At 39.6% G+C, this 20,138-nt stretch overlaps 1 protein-coding gene and 1 long non-coding RNA gene across 2 annotated transcripts in view; both read left to right on the top strand.

Annotated features, from left to right (window-relative positions):
* Positions 1 to 20,138, top strand: part of LOC145710786 (uncharacterized) — a 132,511-nt gene that overhangs the window by 104,857 nt on the left and 7,516 nt on the right. The gene's annotated exons all lie outside the window — the stretch shown is intronic.
* LOC145710761 (5-oxoprolinase-like) lies at positions 18,791 to 19,534 on the top strand. The gene is made up of 2 exons (XM_081788485.1): positions 18,791 to 19,082; positions 19,237 to 19,534. Exons 1-2 carry the CDS (start codon positions 18,826 to 18,828, stop codon positions 19,454 to 19,456), a joined length of 477 nt encoding a protein of 158 aa, XP_081644611.1. The 5' UTR covers positions 18,791 to 18,825; the 3' UTR covers positions 19,457 to 19,534.

Consider the following 20,138-nt stretch of genomic DNA (forward strand, 5'->3'; position numbering starts at 1 on the left):
ATGTCGAGTGCACAGTTTTCAAAACATTGAGCGAGAATCTTTACGAACTAATAAAGGCTCAAGATGGCATCGATTTAATCTATCAAATGATCATGTAACTAATTTTATAATTATTGTTTTGTCAAGCTTACAAGAATAATCTTAAAGATTAATGAATATTTTTCAGATTCAAAATTGCCCAAAGCGAACATGCGCCAGGATACATGCTTCAAACTTTTCAAAAATTAAATTCATTTAATCGTGGCGAACTTCGGAGATACTTTGACTACAAATTCGACATTTACAAAAGGTCTTGCCTTCTTAGACCATCGATCTCGACGAAGGCAGATAGAATTATCTTTTTGATTAGTGAAATGCCCTTATTCGGCATTTATGCCACTTTTTTACAATGTTATTCTCAACAATACTCCCGAAAGATTCGGGCTATCCCGAAAGGTTCGGAAAATCCCGAAAGATTCGGGAGTAATCCCGAAAGATTCGGGAAATCCCGAAACATTCGGGATCCTGAAAGTTTGGAAGTGACAACCCTAGATAAGGTCGTAGAACCTGCCGATAAATTCGATGATGAATTAAGAGAAATACAGTCTGAAGCACTTTTTCGGAAAATCCCCAAAATCTGTAATCCTAGAAAAATCCATTTTAAGGCCACTTTTCTCAATTGTTATTCAAAGTCCGAAAGTTTCACTTAAAAAAGCTAGTTATATTCGACTGCGTCTCCGGCCATTATGAAGTCAATGGCTTCTGAGCGTCGGCATTGTCTGTCCCTTGAACTTGAGGCATTTTTACACTCTCAATCAATGTTGAAGGACGTGTTGTGTGTCGACCATTTTTTCCTCTTGTTCCTCAAGAACTTTATCTCGAGATCTTCAAATTGCTCAATTTTTTTTTCAAAATCATCCTCTTGAAGTAGTCCTGTGTTGAGCCATGATCGCTTGAATATTGGGGTGTAGGGCGGCTACGTTACAAGTAGTTAAAATTGTAACGGCGTTACAAAAATTCAAAATCAAAATCATTGGATAAGTGTGCGCTTCGCGCTTGAATTGAAGGAAACTAGTTCTTGGTATATCTCATTGCTTATTCTGTCCAAAATTATAAGAATTACGGAATGGAAAATAATTTTTATTGCGAAAAAAATCTGATTTTTTGTAACGGCGTTACAAAATTGTAACGGCGTTACAAATTTGTAACGTAGCCGCCCGTCCCCCGAATATTGCAGGGTTCTTGTTTATGATTATAATTTTTAAAAACTTTTTGTCCAAAAAAGGGAAAAATTTCTTGTCATCCGACTCGGGACAAAGAATATCCATTTTAAGCCACTTTTGAAATTCGCTGTCATCCAAAAATCGGCCTTAAAAGTGCTTCACATTGTAACTTGGGTACAGTATGGAGAATCATTATGAAAGAACAAAGTTCTTATTTTCGACCCTCTTTTTCTCACTAGTGGTAGCTGGAACCAACTGTTACCATGTTCTTGGACTTGAAATTCATTCGTTTTGCATTTAAAACATAAAAGTTTTCATTAAATCTTTAAAGGCTTTTCAATGGGATGTTGGGTCTTTCAAATCAATTTCAAAATTTGACTGCTGATCAAGATTCTGTGTAGTAAATGGGCTGATGACTAGGTTCGTGGGACTAGGTTCGTGAGTTTTTAATGGTAAAAATTTTTGGTCATTAACGGAAATGGTTTGATGACTAGGTTTGTTGGACTAGGTTTGTGAGATTTTAAAAATTTAAATTTAACAAGAAAAGGGTTCGTGGGGCTAGGTTCAAGGGTTTTTGAACAAGCAAAATGTAGGATTTTATATCCCAAATGAGCCTAGTCTTCACGAACCAAGACCAACGAACCTAGTCTCACGAACCTAGACATCAACCCATTTCCTATACTGACCGAAAATGGAGAAGATACAAAAAAACAGACTCCTGAATAGTGCGATTCGAAATTTTTTCGGCTCACCCCGAAATTTCCGAAATTGTGCGTTCCGGAATTGTGCGTTAGGACTGTATTTCTGGCGAGATCGGGCTGATCGCAACCATTTCAATATTTTTTGATTATTTTTTTTTCTGATAAGCCGCGCCTTAGAATAAAGTCGAATGAAATTTTCCACATTTTTTTAGAGTTGATCGTCCGGGAAGAAAGATGAGCGTCGAATTCAACTGAAGAAATGAAAACTTCTTATGAATCAGCATCATTGAGGAGCGAAAATACAAGATCGGTTTGATCGAACATCTTGGCTACCGGGGACTCCCAGTACCAATTGGTACTGCCAGTACCAATTTGGTACTCCCAGTACCAATTTTCGCAAGGCAAAATTTTAGTCAGCCAGGAACGCCCGCTCCGCGGGTTCTGTGGTAAGAAACTTACTGATTAGGACAGGCTACACTTCTATTTACCCGCCTACTATTGTTCCGACTGAAATATCTTGTTAAAATATCACTCAAAAAGCCGAAATTGGTACTCCCAGTACCAAAATTGGTACTGGCAGTACCAAAAAGCTTTGGTACTGCGAGTCCCCGACGCCCAACATCTTATCTATATAAAGTGTCAATGAGATAACAATTTTTCATTACCGAAAAGATTGATTTGTAATTAAGTTTCAATAAAAAACTTTCAAATTTGAAACTTATTCCGGACTTATATGATTTGGTGGCCACTCTTTATGTGGCCGGTAAACCGGCAGAATTAAAGAGTGACGCGCGTACGCGATTTGATTCTCGTGCCAGCTTAGCGAATAGGCGTGACAGTGGTTGACGGTGCTGAGGTAGTCAAGGCCATCAAGGCCATCACGGCTATCAAGGCCATCAATTCCCAATTTCAGGTTTTGAGAAGTTTTGTAGATTTGGTTGCTGTTGTTTTTATAAGCGCGGTTCTAGAAACGTTTTTGTTCTCAGATTATAGTGCTTAGCTGAATTATGAACTCAAAATTTGAATGAAAAATTGCTTTCGCTGTTGTAAAGGACACAGCTTAGGAAGCAGATCAATTTTTGTACTTTTAAAGCACAAATCGACGATCACAAAGCAGAAAAAGCGGGTGTGCGCTCCGAGCCTGTCTTATAGGAAACCCAAGAAGCAAGTTTCTAGAATTGATGGCCTTGATGGCGTTGTTGACAAATTCAGGTTACGGGGACTTTTGTTAGGGTTAGGGCCGATGTATAGGATTACCCTTAAGGGTAGAACATGAAATCGGCGCGCGGCGCCTCGCTCGCCTAGCGCCCCGCCGTGCCCTACTTTTCAGAATGCCCTAAAATCGGAACGGATAAAGCTTTTTCAAAAGTTTCTTCGGATTTCAGATCATCAAAGCCTTTACTTTACACAGATCAAAAATGAGCAGAATCGTCAAAGAATAAGTCGGAGAAAATGACATGAGTTGGTTAAACTCTATCTTCTCTCGCAATTCTTATCCGATTTTTTTCAAATTTAGATAGGTCGAAAGTGCTCCGTTAGACATAAAATTTCGTAGTCTTAGAATTAATTTTGAGGCTTTATGGAATTTTATATGAGCTTTTGAAATGAGAGCTGCACCGTCGTGAGGCGCGCAGCGTGAGAGAAGAAGCGGCGCGGCGTGAAAGCACTTGTTTTGAGAAGCCGTGTGGAACTTTAAGAAACTTCAAAATTAATTCTGAGACTACGAAATTTTAGGTCTAACGGAGCACTTTCGACCTATTTAAATTTGAAAAAAATCGGATAAGAATTGCGAGAGAAGATAGAGTTTAACCAACTCATGTCATTTTCTCCGACTTATTCTTTGACGATTCTGCTCATTTTTGATCTGTGTAAAGTAAAGGCTTTGATGATCTGAAATCCGAAGAAACTTTTGAAAAAGCTTTATCCGTTCCGATTTTAGGGCATTCTGAAAAGTAGGGCACGGCGGGGCGCTGGGCGAGCGAGGCGCCGCGCGCCGATTTCATGTTCTACCCTTAAATGGTCTTGATGGCCTCGATGGCCGTGATGGCCTTGATGGCCTTGCTGACAATTTCAGGTTTTCCGTATATTTCGGTCGTGCTCCGTAAAGCGGGTGAGAACGAAGTGAGTAGAAAATGCAGCGCGCTCCGCATAAATACGTTGCGCGATAAATACAAGAAAACAAGATACGATCATGATCGGCTTCTTCGAGAACCAACGACAAAGTGCTTTTTTGGGACGCACTGACTATGTCGCCGAATGTCGCCATTTTGTTCAAAATAGCCTCAAATAAGAAAAAATGTTTTGTTATCAAAATAGAATCATTCTAGAAAATGACAGAGGCGCAAAAATTGATAGAGTCACTCTTTGAGTTCCCTACTATATAGGCGTGAAGCGCAGAAAAATTCCTGACGGGATGTTAAGTTTAGGTTTCTTATGTTGGCATCATAATCTTGTGGTGTGCTAACTACTATCTGAGTATTTGCAAAGTAGTGAACACAAGCCAACATAAGAATAGGAACTAGTACTAGTTTATTGGTATGTAAAAAGTGTACATTTTGTGGTTGTAGTTTTGTGTGTATGTGATCACATTGTGTGTGGATGTGTGTAGAACAGGAAGACAGTGGAACTATTATACGGGGCTCATACTAAGGTGTGAAATTAGGAGGGGCATGAGGACCCGACGAGTTCTAAGATGTAGAAGTAGAACAGCATACCGTGGTTTTCCATCTTAAGAGCGCCCAAGTTAAGAGCGTTTTTGCCAATATTTTCCGTATTTTGTCATCAGCAAAAATTCCAACTTTAGAGCGTTTTTGGGTATTTTTAATTAATTATCAGAATAACGTTTATTTTAACCTTAAAAATCATTAAAAATGATGTTTTCTACGCTTATTTTTAGGTGAAATCATTCATTCTGATTGAAAGATCGTAAATATTTTATCATAAATAGGTAAAAATGACCTCGGATACATTGTTAGAGTTCTGAAAAGAGCTCATTTTATGCATAATAAGCATCATTTTTACCCACTGTCATCCTAGTTTGATCGTAAATTTTCCAACTTAAGAGCGTTTTGGTCAACCCTTGTCATCCGAAAAACGCTCTAAAGATGGAAAACGACTGTACATTATAAGTAGTTGTTAGGACACTACAATCTTCCTGAGCTTCTTTATTGTCGATTTCTTCTTCAACGTCTTCTTATCCATCATCATCGTCTTCTTCTTCTTCAGCGCATTCTCCATCATTATCGTCATCTTCTTCAAATTTTTCAGTCTGAATGCATCTCTCGGTGGTCGTGCTTTCTTCCTCTCTTTCAATCTCTTCATAATTTTTGCTCTTTTCAAATTGCCTGACCTGTTGTATTTTTTCGAACTTTTTGGCATAATAAATGAAGTCATTCCTCCGAACCCAAGAAAAAATGAAAAAAATTGATTATCACAATCCTCAGAAGCATGATTATCACCATGAGTTTGAACTAAATCAGTCGGAAATTGAAATTACTCTGACTTAAATGCAGTAGTTGCTCAAAATTTAGCGCAAAAGATTTCGCGAACGCGCAGCGCAAGAAAAAAAATGAGCGCCGCGGTTCAGCACTCATTTCAAAAGATCATACAAAATTCTAAAGACCTTCAAAATTCAATGTGAGAAAACGAAATTTTAGGTTTAACAAAGCTCTACTGACCGAAAAACCTGAAAATGGCAACAAGGGCAACAAGGGCAACAAAGGCAACATAGGGCAACGAGGGCAACAAGGGCATCTGAAAAAACAGCTTCAAGTCTCCAAAACCTGAAAATGGCAACAAGGGCAACATTCCTTCGCTTAGGAAAACAACATCTTCAAGAGATGGAGGCGGGAAAGTAGAGAAAGTTGGCCTCCTGCCAAAATGAGTTCTCTACCAGAATTTGCGCGCAGGGGCCGCAGGCCCGCAGCGTGCTCAACAGCGTTGATAATTTCTTTTGGATTTTCTTGTTCTATATGTTGATATTTTTGCGATGAACGTACATGAATCAGACGAAATGGCTAATTATTTGATTAGAAATTTATAAATTTTGATCAATTATCTAGTTTCATTTTACAAACAGCGTTGTAAACTCGTATTTGCTGTTGGTCCCGTGCTTGCATTTTCCTGACTGAGCCAAAAAGAACGCAAGAAAATTAATTCAAAACAAATCTAGAGACGCGCTCCTAAAACAACAACAACAGACAATTCAAAATCGGCCCAAGTCCTCAAAACCTGAAAATGGCAACAAGGCCAACATGTTGTCAACCTTGTTGCCTTTGTTGCCCTTGTTGCCATTTTCAGGTTTTACCCTACTGACTCGTCTTTGTTTAAGAAAAATCTGATAAAAATTGTGAGAGTAGATAGGTTTTAACCAACTCATGTCAGTTTCTCCCACTTCTTAGTTGACGATTTCGCTTATTTTCAGTATGCAACGAAAGAAGGCAACAGTAATCTTTATTCAAAAAAAGTTTGGAAAAAAGTTTATCCGTTCAAAAGTTACGGCTTTTAGAAAAGTAGGTCACGGCGGGACGCTGATCCAGCGTGCCGTGCCGCTCCGATTTGATATTTTACCCTAAACGTAAATTTATATTAAAATTATATTTTCGATCAGAAAAATTTGTTAGAAGAAAACGATATTATGACCACGAATGTTAGTTTTCTAGAACATGGTTTATTGTTATTTTTGGCGACATTCGGCGACATTCGGCGACATTCGGCGAGAAAGTCAGTGTCAGCCGCATTTTTCGTTTTCTTTGCTCTTTTGAATATCTTGAATTGACGAGTTTTCAATTAGATAATTTTAGGCTGACACTGAGGTCGATAAAGTATCGACGATACTGAATACCGATGATTTCAATGCATTGCCCCGAAAATAAAAGATTGATCGCTCCGCCGATCAATCTTTTGGCCACGCTGCGGCGCTCTTGTGCTAGCCTAAAAAGTCCTCACCGCTTTCTTACTTTTGCTCCGGAGCAGAGTCAATTTTAAAAAATTGACAAATGGTGGTGTTTGGTCCTGGTGGTGGTGTTATAACGTAATAAAATAAAAGATGTCAGGAAAATTAAGCTTGAACATAAAATAAAAAATAATAATGAAGAATCACTTAAATCTTTCAATCTCTTTAATTTAATATTCTTCTTAATTCTAACGATGCGCAAATACAATATTAAGCTTGTCAAAAGTAGAAATTCTAAAATATACAAATATCATAATAAGATGCGAATTTTAGATAAAATTTCAAAATCGGTTGAGCCAGATAGGATAAAAAAAAGTGCCTTAGCGCGCCTCGACCTCACGCCGCCTGCTCCTAATCCCAGAGCAATACCGCTAAGCTAACACTTATTGAGGGCGGCACTTACTTCTAAATTTATATACAAAGGATTTCACTTAAGGGGGGTCGACGAGAATTTTTTCCTGGGTAATCGTAATTTCGCTAATAAGAATATCGTAATAGTCTAGAAATGAAATTTATATTTTTGGAATCTAAAGATTCTCCCGTCAATCATTTGATCATTTGATCATTTGATAAAAATTAGTTTTAGGGGGTAAAATTAAGAAAATTGTAAAAGATGACGATTTTTGGTGAATTGAAAACAGCTACATTCCTTGATTGGGGACCACAAATGAGAATTTAAAAATCAATCGTTTTCAATTTTCAAAGTTTTATTTATTTTCGCTGATTTTTGAGCTCAAACTAACCAGCTCGACTTCTCCGCAGAATTGCAAATTTGGCTTTATTTTTGCTGAGCTGAGCTGAGTTGCCCTGAGTGAGAAATTTCTCTGAGCTGATTCTATTTCGGAGCTCACTCAGCTGAGCTGAGCTGAGCTGGCCATTTTCAGAGGTCATTGAGCTGAGCTGAGCTGAGCAGACCTTTTTATTTTCTCAAAACACGGGCGCGCTACTATACGCTCAAAACACGGGGTCCAATTATTGGACCACAATTGTGGCATTTGCATTATTCAGCCCTGCGCGCCGCGCCAAAATCAGAGTGTGATAATCAGCGCGGAAGTCTTTTGGCTCTTTCTCTGGATTCCGTGAATCAAATAAGTTGATAAACATATTGTTGACACGACTGGACAAGCCGACAAAATAAAATCTTTTCAAGCCAGCCACCATGTGAATACTTTGTAAAATTTTAGTAATATTTTACATATTTGTTACTCATTCGCCACGGATATTAGTTATCTCGACTTTTGTAAAATTTTAGTAATTTTTTACAAATATCTTACTTCTGCGCCACTTAGACACTCATAGAGATATTTGTAAAATTTTAGTAATATTTTACATATTTGTTACTCACTCGCCACGGACATACGTAACTTCGACTTTTGTAAAATTTAAGTAATATTTTACATATTTATCCTTCACTCGCCACTGACATAAGTTATTTCGACTTCTGTAAAATTTTAGTAATTTTTTACATATTTCTTACTTATTTTGATCTGACTTGTACAGAACCCTTTATTCTGCCCTATTTTAATGTGCGCTGACCCGATTACAGTTATCGACGTGACGAATCGACGATTGCAATCATAAACAACTGATTTATTTCCCAACTCTGAAACACCTGACTGACTCTGACTCCCTTTATAAGCGATTTCCGCCCTGCCAAAAACATTCAAATTCAATAAAACCTCGATCGACTTTAAATTTTTGTTCCAGTCTTGTCTAGTCATATCATGGCGACCAGCGTTAGACACCCAATCGAACTTCTCGAAGCTTTCGAGGACAACACACTTCCTAAGACGAAGATCACGATGAAAACGACAAAGAGACAATTAAAAAGCCTAGAGACAGACCTTCGAGCAAAAATGGAACGAATGAAACTGATTTTCGACACGTCACTTAAACTTCACGACATTAAGGATAATACAAGCGAAAAAATAGCCCTGGAAGCAGAATTCAAGCGTACTCGACGAAATATCTGCCTAGCTCACCTCGAGTCAAATTTCCAGGAGCGCTACGAGGACGAATTCGACGACATCAAGGGCTCATCTGACTTCTTCGAGCTCCTACAACAAATCATTGGCAAAGAAAACACAGAGGAGGAAGCAAAAGAAGCCCGAAACAAATTGAACAAAGCCAGCCGTCGTGTTGATGAAGAAGAGACATTCTCACGGTTTCACACTCGACTTGAAAAACTTGCAACCACCGCAAGCAAAGGTAATGCGACCCTTCAGAAACATTTTTTGGAGGAAGCATTCAATGCGAATTTGACGCCAGAACTGCAACGATACCTTCTGGACCAAGGAAAATCGACATGCAGCACCAATGACACAGCAAAATATCTCGACCAAATGAAGAAACACAAACGCCGAGTCGAGATCAAAGCCGTCTCCGCAGACGACACAATGCTACGGGAACAAGTAACCGCTCTCACTCATCAATTTTCGACGCTGCCGACACGTGAATTTCTGATGGAATCCCTTCACTCTACCCTTTCGTCAATGATGGAGGAAAGAATGAGCTCATTCAGACGAGAGCTCACGGAAGTCAACAAAGTTCAGGCAAGTCTTCAGAAAAAACAGCCTGCGCCAGAGTCAAGAAACTCCTACGAACAACAACGAGCAATCAATACAGCTGCCCAATTCACTTCTAGAAGATACGACGACCCATTTCAGCCAAGACAACCGAGACAATTTGAACGACGCCAGGATGGAGCGCCCCTGATCTGTTTCGCATGCGGAGTGAAAGGTCATACGAAGAAGAATTGCCGTGGCACCGTCATCTGTCATATCTGCAATGAAAGAGGCCATATCAAGGATATCGGCCCGCAAAGATCGTCAAAAAACTAAGAAATGGATCTTATGACTCGTCACATAAGGTCCATGCCGCTGTCTCGTCTATCGTCAGCCGAGTCGGCCCAAAATTTCTATCACCAGCAACAATTTACGGTCAGCACACTCGTTTTCAGATAGATACCGGCGCTCAGGTATCCTGTCTACCCCGCTTTCTTATTCCGTCTCATCTTCAATCATCAATCGTCCCATCTCCGGTACAACTCCAGTCTTACAATGGAACCGAGATTCAAGTCTACGGGTGCATCTCAACCAGTTTCAAAATCGGAAATATATCAATGGAAAAATGCATCTTTTACGTCGTAGGGGACTGCAGCCCGATTCTTGGAACTCAAGAACTCACAGAAAATGGAATTCTCATTGATCTACACAAAAGCGTTCTTCGACAAGACCAGACTGAAGAAAAACTTCAAATTTGCAAAAGTCCCGCTACAGGAATCAAAACAATATCAAAAACAACGTTCTTCTCAACAACAGCGGTGTCTTCAGCCCCAATAACAATCATGCCAAAATCATCAACCTTCATCGACGTTGACCTCAAATCCTGTCCAACCAGCTATATTTGTTCTGTCCCAGAAAACGCCATCAATAAAAATATTGAAATCTACGATCAATGCGTCCAAATCGGAAGCCTTAAAAGCAAGACGAGAATACACATTGCAAACAAATCGGCAGTCCCAGTCTTCATAAACAAAAATGCTGCAATTTGTCAGATCAAAGAAGTGGAAATTAAAATACCAGACCCAGCAATCCAAGGAAAATTCAACGATATCATACGCGAACTAAGCATAGGAGACGTCTCACCAGAAATCCGACGGAAACTCGAAGAACTCATCATGAAGTACACGGACGTTTTCGCAGTCGAGGACGAGAAACTCGGAACCACCGATGCCATGTCGTACAAGATCGATACGGGGGACGCCGCTCCCGTGGCTTCTCAAAGATACAAAACTCCCTACTACCTAAGAAGAGAGCTCAGACGAATTATCGACGCATATCTTTCGTCCGGACTCCTTGAGCCCTGTTCAAGCCCGTGGGCAGCTCCTGTTCTTCTTGTCAAAAAACCAAACGGGAAATGGCGCCTTGTTTGTGATTATCGTAAGCTTAACGCTGTCACGATTGCGAATCAGTGCCCGCTGCCAGACATTGACGGACTTATCGATCAAATGGCTGACTCAACTGTCTTCTCAACTGCGGATCTCGTCACTGGTTTTCACCAGATTCCATGCGACGAAGAGACCAAGCAGAAGGTTGCAATAACGACCGATTTCGGGCAGTTTACATGGTCGGCGATGCCGATGGGCGGGAAAAACGCCCCAGCAGTGTTTCAAATGATGATGGATAAAATCTTCCAACACATACCAAGCAGCCAACTCGCCATCTACCTTGACGATCTTTGTCTGCATTCTCGGACGATGAAAGAAAATCTCGACGTTATTGAAAAGGTTCTCATGACTCTGAGAAAGAACAACTTGAAAATACGCGCGGCAAAGACGGAATTCCTCAAGAAGAGAATTAAATTTTGCGGGGCTATCATTGAAAATGGATTCCGGTCGCCTAACCCAGAAAAGACGCTAGCGGTGCGCGAGCTAACACGACCTACGAACAAGAAAGAAGCGTCAAGTGTCTTTGGACTTCTCAACTACCATCGAGCTTTCATTCCGCATTTTGCATCGAAAGCAGCACCAATCAACAAAGCCATGAGCAAAGGATTCAAATGGACAAAGGAAGCTGACGAAGCACTTACCTTGCTCAAAAACGAAATTGGGAACTACGTTGACTCCTTGAAAATACCAAACCCAAACTCGGGTCGTTTTGCGATTGAAACTGATGCCAGCGAGTCCGGGATTGGAGCAGTCTTGCTTTACCAAGAATCCGACAACGACAACGATTCTTTCCTGTAGCGTACCTCTCCCAAAAATTCGACGCTGCCCAGAAAAACTACAATATCTGCGAGAAAGAGCTACTTGCAGGGAAGAGAGCAATGGAGAAATGGTCGCATTACCTTCTTGGTAGATCATTTATTTGGTTTACCGATAATTCTATTGTTAATTGGGCACACAGAATAATGAGCAGAAAACTCAAAATTGCGAAATGGCTCGCGGAAATAAGCGACTTCGATTTCCAAACTGTGATGAAGCCGTCAAATGAAATGAAAGTATCCGACTGCCTGTCAAGGAATAACGAAACCGCCCAGAGTATCTCCATTAATGTGGTCAACCCAAGAGAACTGTTATTTCTCCAACAAGCTGATCCTATCCTCAGGGATATCTTTCATTTCCATCAGATTGACCGCTGGCCGAATCTCCCTACCGAAGAAGTTGCGAAGTTCCGACGATTCCGAGACAAGATTGTCATCAGAGAAGATGGCCTCCTCGGCGTCAACGACAATGGACACAAAGTGATTCCCCCAGCCAGCCTCATTTCAGATATCCTTCGCGAATATCACGAAAATGCTGGTCATCCAGGCATTGGCCAGACTCTCGACAGCATAGAAGCGAAGTATTTTCGACCGGAGATGAAGAAGGCAGTAACGGAACATATAAGATCATGTCTGGGCTGCCAATTAATCAAACCTGTGAATAATCCTCTTAATGCACCACTTGGTTATGTGAAGCCCCCAACAAGACCCTTTCAACGATATTCGATTGACCTGGTTGGACCACTTCCACTGACAGACAATTACAAGCGGTATATCTGCGTCAGCACTGACCTATTCAGCAAACGAACTAATGCGACGGCGCTCCGAACAAAGAACCCCGAAGAAGTATTGGAAGCTCTTCAACAAGAATGGCTAAGGAACCCAACTCTACCAGCAGAAATTCTCATGGATAACGGGGGCGAATTCAAAGCTGTTAAAGAATGGAGTGAAGAAAAAGGTCTCAAAGTCTCCCTTTCTCCTGCCTATCACCCTCAGACCAACGGGGAGTGTGAAAACCGAAATAGAACAATCAAGTCAAGGCTCAAACTCGCCTGCCAAATGGACAACTGGGACTTACATCTTCCTTATGTTATCCACCAGATGAGTTCTGCAAAACATTCTGTCACAAAAGCAACGCCGTTTGAAATAGAAACTGGATTCAGAGGAGAGAACGTTAACGACAATTTTCGACCGGAACCGGAGCGAAGAGAAGTCTGTTTCGAGAATATTCAGAAGAAGATATTAGAAAACCATGAAAAACGACGGTCATCGGATGAAACGATTCACAATTTCAAAGAAGGTGATCTTGTTCTTTGCAAAAACACAGACCCGCTCGAGAAAATCTTTAAATGGACGGGGCCAATGAAGATAACAAAGGTTAAGAAGCAAGGCCTCAGCTTCATCCTGGAAAATCAGACCTCGGGCAGGGAACTAAGCCGACATATATCACATCTTAAACCTTTTGTGGAAAGACCGCGATCTCGAGACAGTCAAGACCGACCTACCGAACCCCCGACAGTAACGAAAACGAAACGAGACACTCGTAAAAGGACGTCATACTGCATCCAAACTCGTAGCCAGACGAAACCGAGCCCACGTCAACAAGAACTCAGCACAGCAAGCTCAGCCAGCCCAAATTCCTCAAACCGAGATCCCATCGAAGTAGTAAATGAAGATTTATCGACTCAAGAAGGCTCTTCTGAAACCAATCAACAAGCCCCGACGACGCCAGATCCAGTCAATGAGACAATATTCTACGACGCCGAATCACCAGAGAACATGGATGGAAAAGAATCTATTCATAGCGGCTCGACAGAAGTAGCAGAATTAACCGAAAATGTCTCAACCTCTGAGCCGCCCCGTAAACTCGTCTCACCGGTCGTTCAAAGATTAGCGAACCTCCACGAAAGAGCATTGGAGAAATTTATCCGGGATTACAAATGCGGAATCAAAATTGGAACATGGGCATCACTTAAAAACTCAAAGGCGAAGAAATTGGAGAAGATTAATGAATGGATAAAGTCAAATCACCCAGACTGGGAGAAGGACAGCGAAGGGTTTTATCTTATAAAACACAACGCCTTGATGCTTGAAAAAAAAACGTACCTGAGTGCCTTCACGATTGTCGAGATGGGCGTCCTTGCGAAGCATATGGGCCTCAATATAGAGACCGAGGGCAAATCGAAAGCCGAACTTACAGAAGAAATCACAGCGAAAGCAAGAGAAAAGTACCCGTTCCTCAAAACAACGTCAAGTGGAAACCTCATAATCGACCCCGCTCACTTCGTTTGAATAAGTCAAGCCGCTCCGAATCTTCCATCTAAAGAACCCGCCGCCAAGTCACCGTTGACACGACTGGACAAGCCGACAAAATAAAATCTTTTCAAGCCAGCCACCATGTGAATACTTTGTAAAATTTTAGTAATATTTTACATATTTGTTACTCATTCGCCACGGATATTAGTTATCTCGACTTTTGTAAAATTTTAGTAATTTTTTACAAATATCTTACTTCTGCGCCACTTAGACACTCATAGAGATATTTGTAAAATTTTAGTAATATTTTACATATTTGTTACTCACTCGCCACGGACATACGTAACTTCGACTTTTGTAAAATTTAAGTAATATTTTACATATTTATCCTTCACTCGCCACTGACATAAGTTATTTCGACTTCTGTAAAATTTTAGTAATTTTTTACATATTTCTTACTTATTTTGATCTGACTTGTACAGAACCCTTTATTCTGCCCTATTTTAATGTGCGCTGACCCGATTACAGTTATCGACGTGACGAATCGACGATTGCAATCATAAACAACTGATTTATTTCCCAACTCTGAAACACCTGACTGACTCTGACTCCCTTTATAAGCGATTTCCGCCCTGCCAAAAACATTCAAATTCAATAAAACCTCGATCGACTTTAAATTTTTGTTCCAGTCTTGTCTAGTCATATCAATTGTTGGAAAGCTTGATCACTTTTTTTTTTGTGAACTCTCTCAAACTAATTTTAACAAGGCAAAAATAGTCAAATCATCGAACGTTTGCTGCTCAGCGCTGAATCTCATTTCTTGAACTATCCTTCTGCAGTTTTTTTATTGCAAAAAATGTCGTTCTTACCAATTTATCTTGATTTTTTTTATCACGAAAAAATTTCTTCGACCCATTTCTCAGCAGGGTATCAGGACCAAAGATGCGCTTCCTGCTAAGAATTTCATTGCGCCCTCTTTTGACCATTTTTCGAATAAAAGAGCTGGAACTTCCATTACTAGTGGCACAAATGGAAGCTCCAGCTGTCGAAAATGACGAATGCTCGCATGGTGTCGCAGCGACACTGTCGCTTATTCGGGCTTTAGTTTTCGGGGCAATCATCAAAAATCATCGGTATGTAACGAATGTAACGACTTTGCTGACAATGTAACGAAAACAGAGACATGTTGTTTTTAATCAGCTGATTCTAGAATTTTTTTCTAAAAAGCGATTTTTTGGAGCGTCATTTTTTACAAAAATTAAAGATGTCAAGAAGGGCAAAAATAGTACAGCAAAGCATAGAAATGGTACAGTTTTTTATGGAATTTTTGGACATCCAATTTTTGGACATTTTTGCTATTTTAAGGGGTTTTCTTGGGACACTTTTCAAAAATCTTTGTTTTTCATACCCGCTTTTAATGAGTAAAAATGATGATGAGATTAGAATAACAAAAAAAATCTCTAGAATTTTACTCACAATTGTTACATTTGCAACGAGAAAAAGACGTGTTTTTGAATTATTGTTACTTTCGTTACATTCGTAACATATTCAGTTATAAAGCAGAAGAATCTCTGGGGGGTCTCTCTAGTCCACTAGTACTCTATGAGTCCTAGTGGTTGGTGCTGCACTTGCTGTCGGTTTCTTCGGGTTCTGCTGGTGTCTGCTGGATAAAAGAGAGTCAAGTTGTTTATGTCGGTTTTATTCTACTGAATTATAAATTATAATTTATAATCAATGAACTAACAGCAAGGTGCACGCTTTATATAGTACAGAAAAGGGAAAATAAGAACAGTCGAGAAGCTCCTTGATCGGGATAGATGAATCTTCAAGCTTCTAAGAACAGTGATGGAATATTCGAGTAGATTCTCCAAATGATGTCATCCTTCGTAATCGTGAGTCATAGTGAGTAAGGGTGTCCAGAATGTTCCAGGACCTTCATCCAATGAAGTCGATCCTTAGTCACTGATGAATCAGGATGAGATCTCAAGCTTTGTGCTCACCATAGGTGGCGCAACTGAGCAACCACTAGAGGTCACTAGAGAGCTATTCCTGAGTGTCCACTAGGTGGGGCGCGAGAGCTGACGCTAGATGGGGCGCGAGAGCATGCACCATGTGGCGCTGTTTCAAGTGAGCATTAGCTCAGTTATGCTCTTGTAAGGTATATGAATGGATGTACACTTATAGCAATGATGTCACCTGACGTCACCGGAAGTGAACCGGAAGTTACCGGAAGTAACCAGAAATGATCACAGGCATTTGCTACGGGCAAGAGCAATTCTTGCCTAGCATTTTCACTCAATTAGCGCCCTCCGGCGACCAAACACCGGGAAAGTCTCTGTTACTGAGAACAGGATACTGCTCTCTCCACTCAGACACTATTGTAAGGGATATTCTCCCTTACATCTCCTCCCCCTCATCGGAAAAAGAAAAAATTCTTATCGTTGACCTTTACTTTTACGTTCAGATTTTTCTGTACTTTCGATCTCTCACTTGAACTTTGACTAGCCGCTTTTATGTCGGGTTTTTCAGTTAGATTGCATTTTCTTGTCGTAAGTTTTTACAATTTTAATTTGTAGCAGATCATGACTCTGACATATCATGTCGTTCTCAATTGCTCTATTTCAAAATCATTGACTTTGGGACTCAACAAATCGATTCCACTTAGGTTCCAAAATCTTAGACTCGCCTTAATACGGTATGAATCATCACGGTATGATAATCTCTTAGCGTAGTGGTATCGCTCTGGGACTAGTAGCAGACGGCGCGAGGTCGAAGCCTGCTCATCTTCTTTTTTATCCAATCAGGCTGAACCGATTGTGAAATTTTAACAAAACTTTAAATTTTGATCATTATTTCAGCATTCACCCCCTAGGTACCGTATACAGTCACTTAAAAGCGCTTGATATGCTCTTTTATTTGCTAGAAAATTACGAGGTAACCTTTTGGCACTTTTTTTCTACAGGCAAAAGTATGTTTTGTCTGCCCTTGTCACGTGATTTTTGGGGTGAAAATGTGCTTTTTGGGTTTTCTTGTAATGAAATTAAATGATCCTTAGATGAAAACCAATCTTTTTGTATGGTTACAATATAGATACATCTACTTTCAAATTTGCCGATTTTCCCACTGTGCACCCCCTACGTATACTGTATATTTCAGAATTTCTGCTTTTGACAAGCTTTAAATTCTACTTGCATTGTTAGTATTACGAATAAATTTTAATAATTAAATTGATTAATTATTTGGTATGGTTTTGTTTATTTCAGTAAAGCTTTCGGATGCTGAGATCCATCTTTAGTAATAGAATAAAGTGTAAAGAATACGAAAAGAAGTACAAATTTACCTTTGAGGGCTAGACTTTGAGAAAGAGTAGCGAACAGAAGTTCAAATGAAAGATTTCAAGGGAAATGAATTTGGTCTAGAGAATTTTTGAAAAAGTAAATGTTGAACTAGAGATTTTTTGAAAATGATTAATATATTCGGGCTTCGGATCATTTTCAAAAAGTGCCCGACTATATTATTGTTATTGATTGGTGTTGACGTTGTCTGTTTAACCCGTTAACAGGCGCGAGGCCCTCTCACGGCCTTTTCGCCTTTGAGCGCGATAAAAAGGCGTAGACTCAATTTTTTTATGAAAAATTTTTATATTTTTGAAAATTTCAATCGATTCTCTATCTGTGTGTTTGATTCCGGAAAAGAATCGGCCTGAAATTCGGACAATGGGAGGCGAAAGAAAAACTTCAATCCTCGAAAAAAAGGGAAAGCGTAATACAATTCGCTCCCTTTTCCCTTTTCTGAGTTTCAACGCCAAAAGTGACGTAACTTTGACCTCCGTTTTCAACCACTGAACGAATCAGAAAAACTTAAAAACAACATTTAGAAGAAAGAGCAGACGCTTGTGAATCATCTCGTCTTCTTAGAAATGAATTTCCTCAGCCGTGTTTCTCGGAAAACGCCAAAATGTGCGAGGCCGTCTCAGGGCCTCGCGGCCGTTAACGCCTAATATTGACTGCCCAGTTAACGGGTTAAGGATGGTTGGCAGAAATGGATATGATTCAATAAAAGTTCGTTTGAAATAATCGAAGACATTGCCTTTAAGAACAGTGAAATGAGATCGTAGGTACTGGAAACGTTGAGAAGGAGTTGGTATTGAACCAAAATTAGAAAGAAGATTATTTTTGTAATTATTGCAATTAAAAATATGGACTCCGAATTCCGATTTTCGACTTTTTTGTCCATGTTCTGAAATACGAGTGTTCAATTGCCGCTTGGTGTGGCCGATATAGTTTTGAGAGCAATCGCATACGAAAGAGTATATGCACGCCTTTCGGTTTTCCTGGTCATTTTTAGGTTTAGTAAGGGGAGTTAATATTGAACTCAATCTGATGCATCGCCAACTAATTGTTAATTTGAATCGCGGGAGATGAGTTTGGAAGATTTTAAGTATGTTTTTGTGTATTGTATTACATCTCTCAGAAGTAAAATCTAGCGATAAAAATAAGGAGGAATCAAAATCATTATCTTTTGTTTTATTGGAGTTGTTTTTAAATTTATCAATTTCATTTTTTTTAAATTGTTTTGGGAAATTATTTTTGATTAATTTTGATTTCAGTTTAGAAAGACCTTTGTTTTCATCATGTTGATTTGTGCATGCGTTTCTAATTCTATTGCATAATCCTTAAATTGTGTTATGTTTATGAGCTGTAGGGGCTATGGAAGTTTTGTAATTCATTGTAACGGAACTTTTAGACTTTTTCTCGAAATGTTCCATTTCTAATTGGTTAGTTTTACTTGAAAATATAATTGTAGTGTCCAGAAAATTAATAGATTTATTTGTTGAATGTTCAATTTTATATTTCAAATTTTTGTCGGCTGATTTACTTGCGCTCTTTTTGGCCTAGACGGGGGCTTGGTGTCCAATGCTCCTCACATTCCTGTTCATTTGGGAGCGATGCAACAAGCAGTTCAATTTCAACTTTCTGTTCAAAAATCTCTCGTCCCCGGAGACGTCATTCTTTCAAACCACTCCGAAGCAGGAGGAAGTCATTTGCCAGATTTAACGGTCATTACTCCAGTTTTTATCGATTCAGATAACAAGCCAAGCTTTTTCATTGCCAACAGAGGTCACCATGCTGATATTGGTGGGCTTACTCCAGGTTCTATGCCGCCAATGTCGACGAGTATTAATGAAGAAGGCGCGATTTTTAGGTACTCGGAAAGTAACTTGGTCAAGATTTTTTTCCTAAGAAAATTTATGGTTCAAACTAAGAACCATAAATCTCGAAAAAAAATTATCGTTATGAAATTTTTGGATTTATGGCTATGAGCAACAATTGTTGCATTTGCTGATCTTACTTTTAAGGTCCTTCAAAATCGTCTCAGCTGGCGACTTCCAAGAGTCTGCCCTGATCGCCCACCTCAACGAGCCCGCAAAACACCCAGGCTGCACCGGAACACAAAATCTATCCGACAACCTGGCCGACCTTCACGCTCAAATTGCCGCCAATGTCCGTGGCAGTCAACTTGTAAAGGAACTCATCGAAGAATACTCTTTCCCGAGAGTGTTGAAGTACATGAATTAGATTCAAGCAGCTGCAGAAGATTCTGTAAGAGATTTGCTGAAGAAAAGTGCTGAGAGGATAGGAGCGAGGGTTTTTGAAGCTGAGGATTTGATGGATGATGAAAATTGAAAGAGAAATGGACAGAAAACCTTGAGCGGGTGCACTGAATGCACCCGCGTCACGCATAGGGTTAAAGACGCGAAAAGTTTCAGTTTACTTGACTTTGTGCCAATAATTATTGAATCGTCGACGAGTCTGTTATAGAATAATATCATTATTTCTCAATAATTTAGTAATAATAGGGTTTTCAACTTTCGCTGCATAAATATTCGCTATGAGTCCACTTATTTGCCCTCCCATGCTTATACCTTGTATTTGTTGAAAGTCTCCCACAAGGGTCTTAAAACTTGTAAAATCTGTAAGGGTTGCTTTCAAAATAGATTGAAAAAATGATCTTGGTGGTATGTTTGAATCAGGGTTAGAATTAGGGTTATCATAATTATCATCTTTTTTATGAAAAAACTTATTAGGAAATGCATAAATTTTATCACAAATAAAATTAATTGCTTCGAAAACATTGATATTGTCGTACATTTTGACGATATCTAGGCTGTAAATACAGTGAATTTTTGGGTTCAATTTATTTCTTATATTAGTCAAATTAGTTTTAAGTTGTTTAATGTCTCGAATTTGAAATTTACAG

Source organism: Oikopleura dioica, chromosome YSR (genome assembly GCF_907165135.1).
Source record: "Oikopleura dioica chromosome YSR, OKI2018_I68_1.0, whole genome shotgun sequence".
Taxonomy (NCBI): Eukaryota; Metazoa; Chordata; class Appendicularia; order Copelata; family Oikopleuridae; genus Oikopleura; species Oikopleura dioica.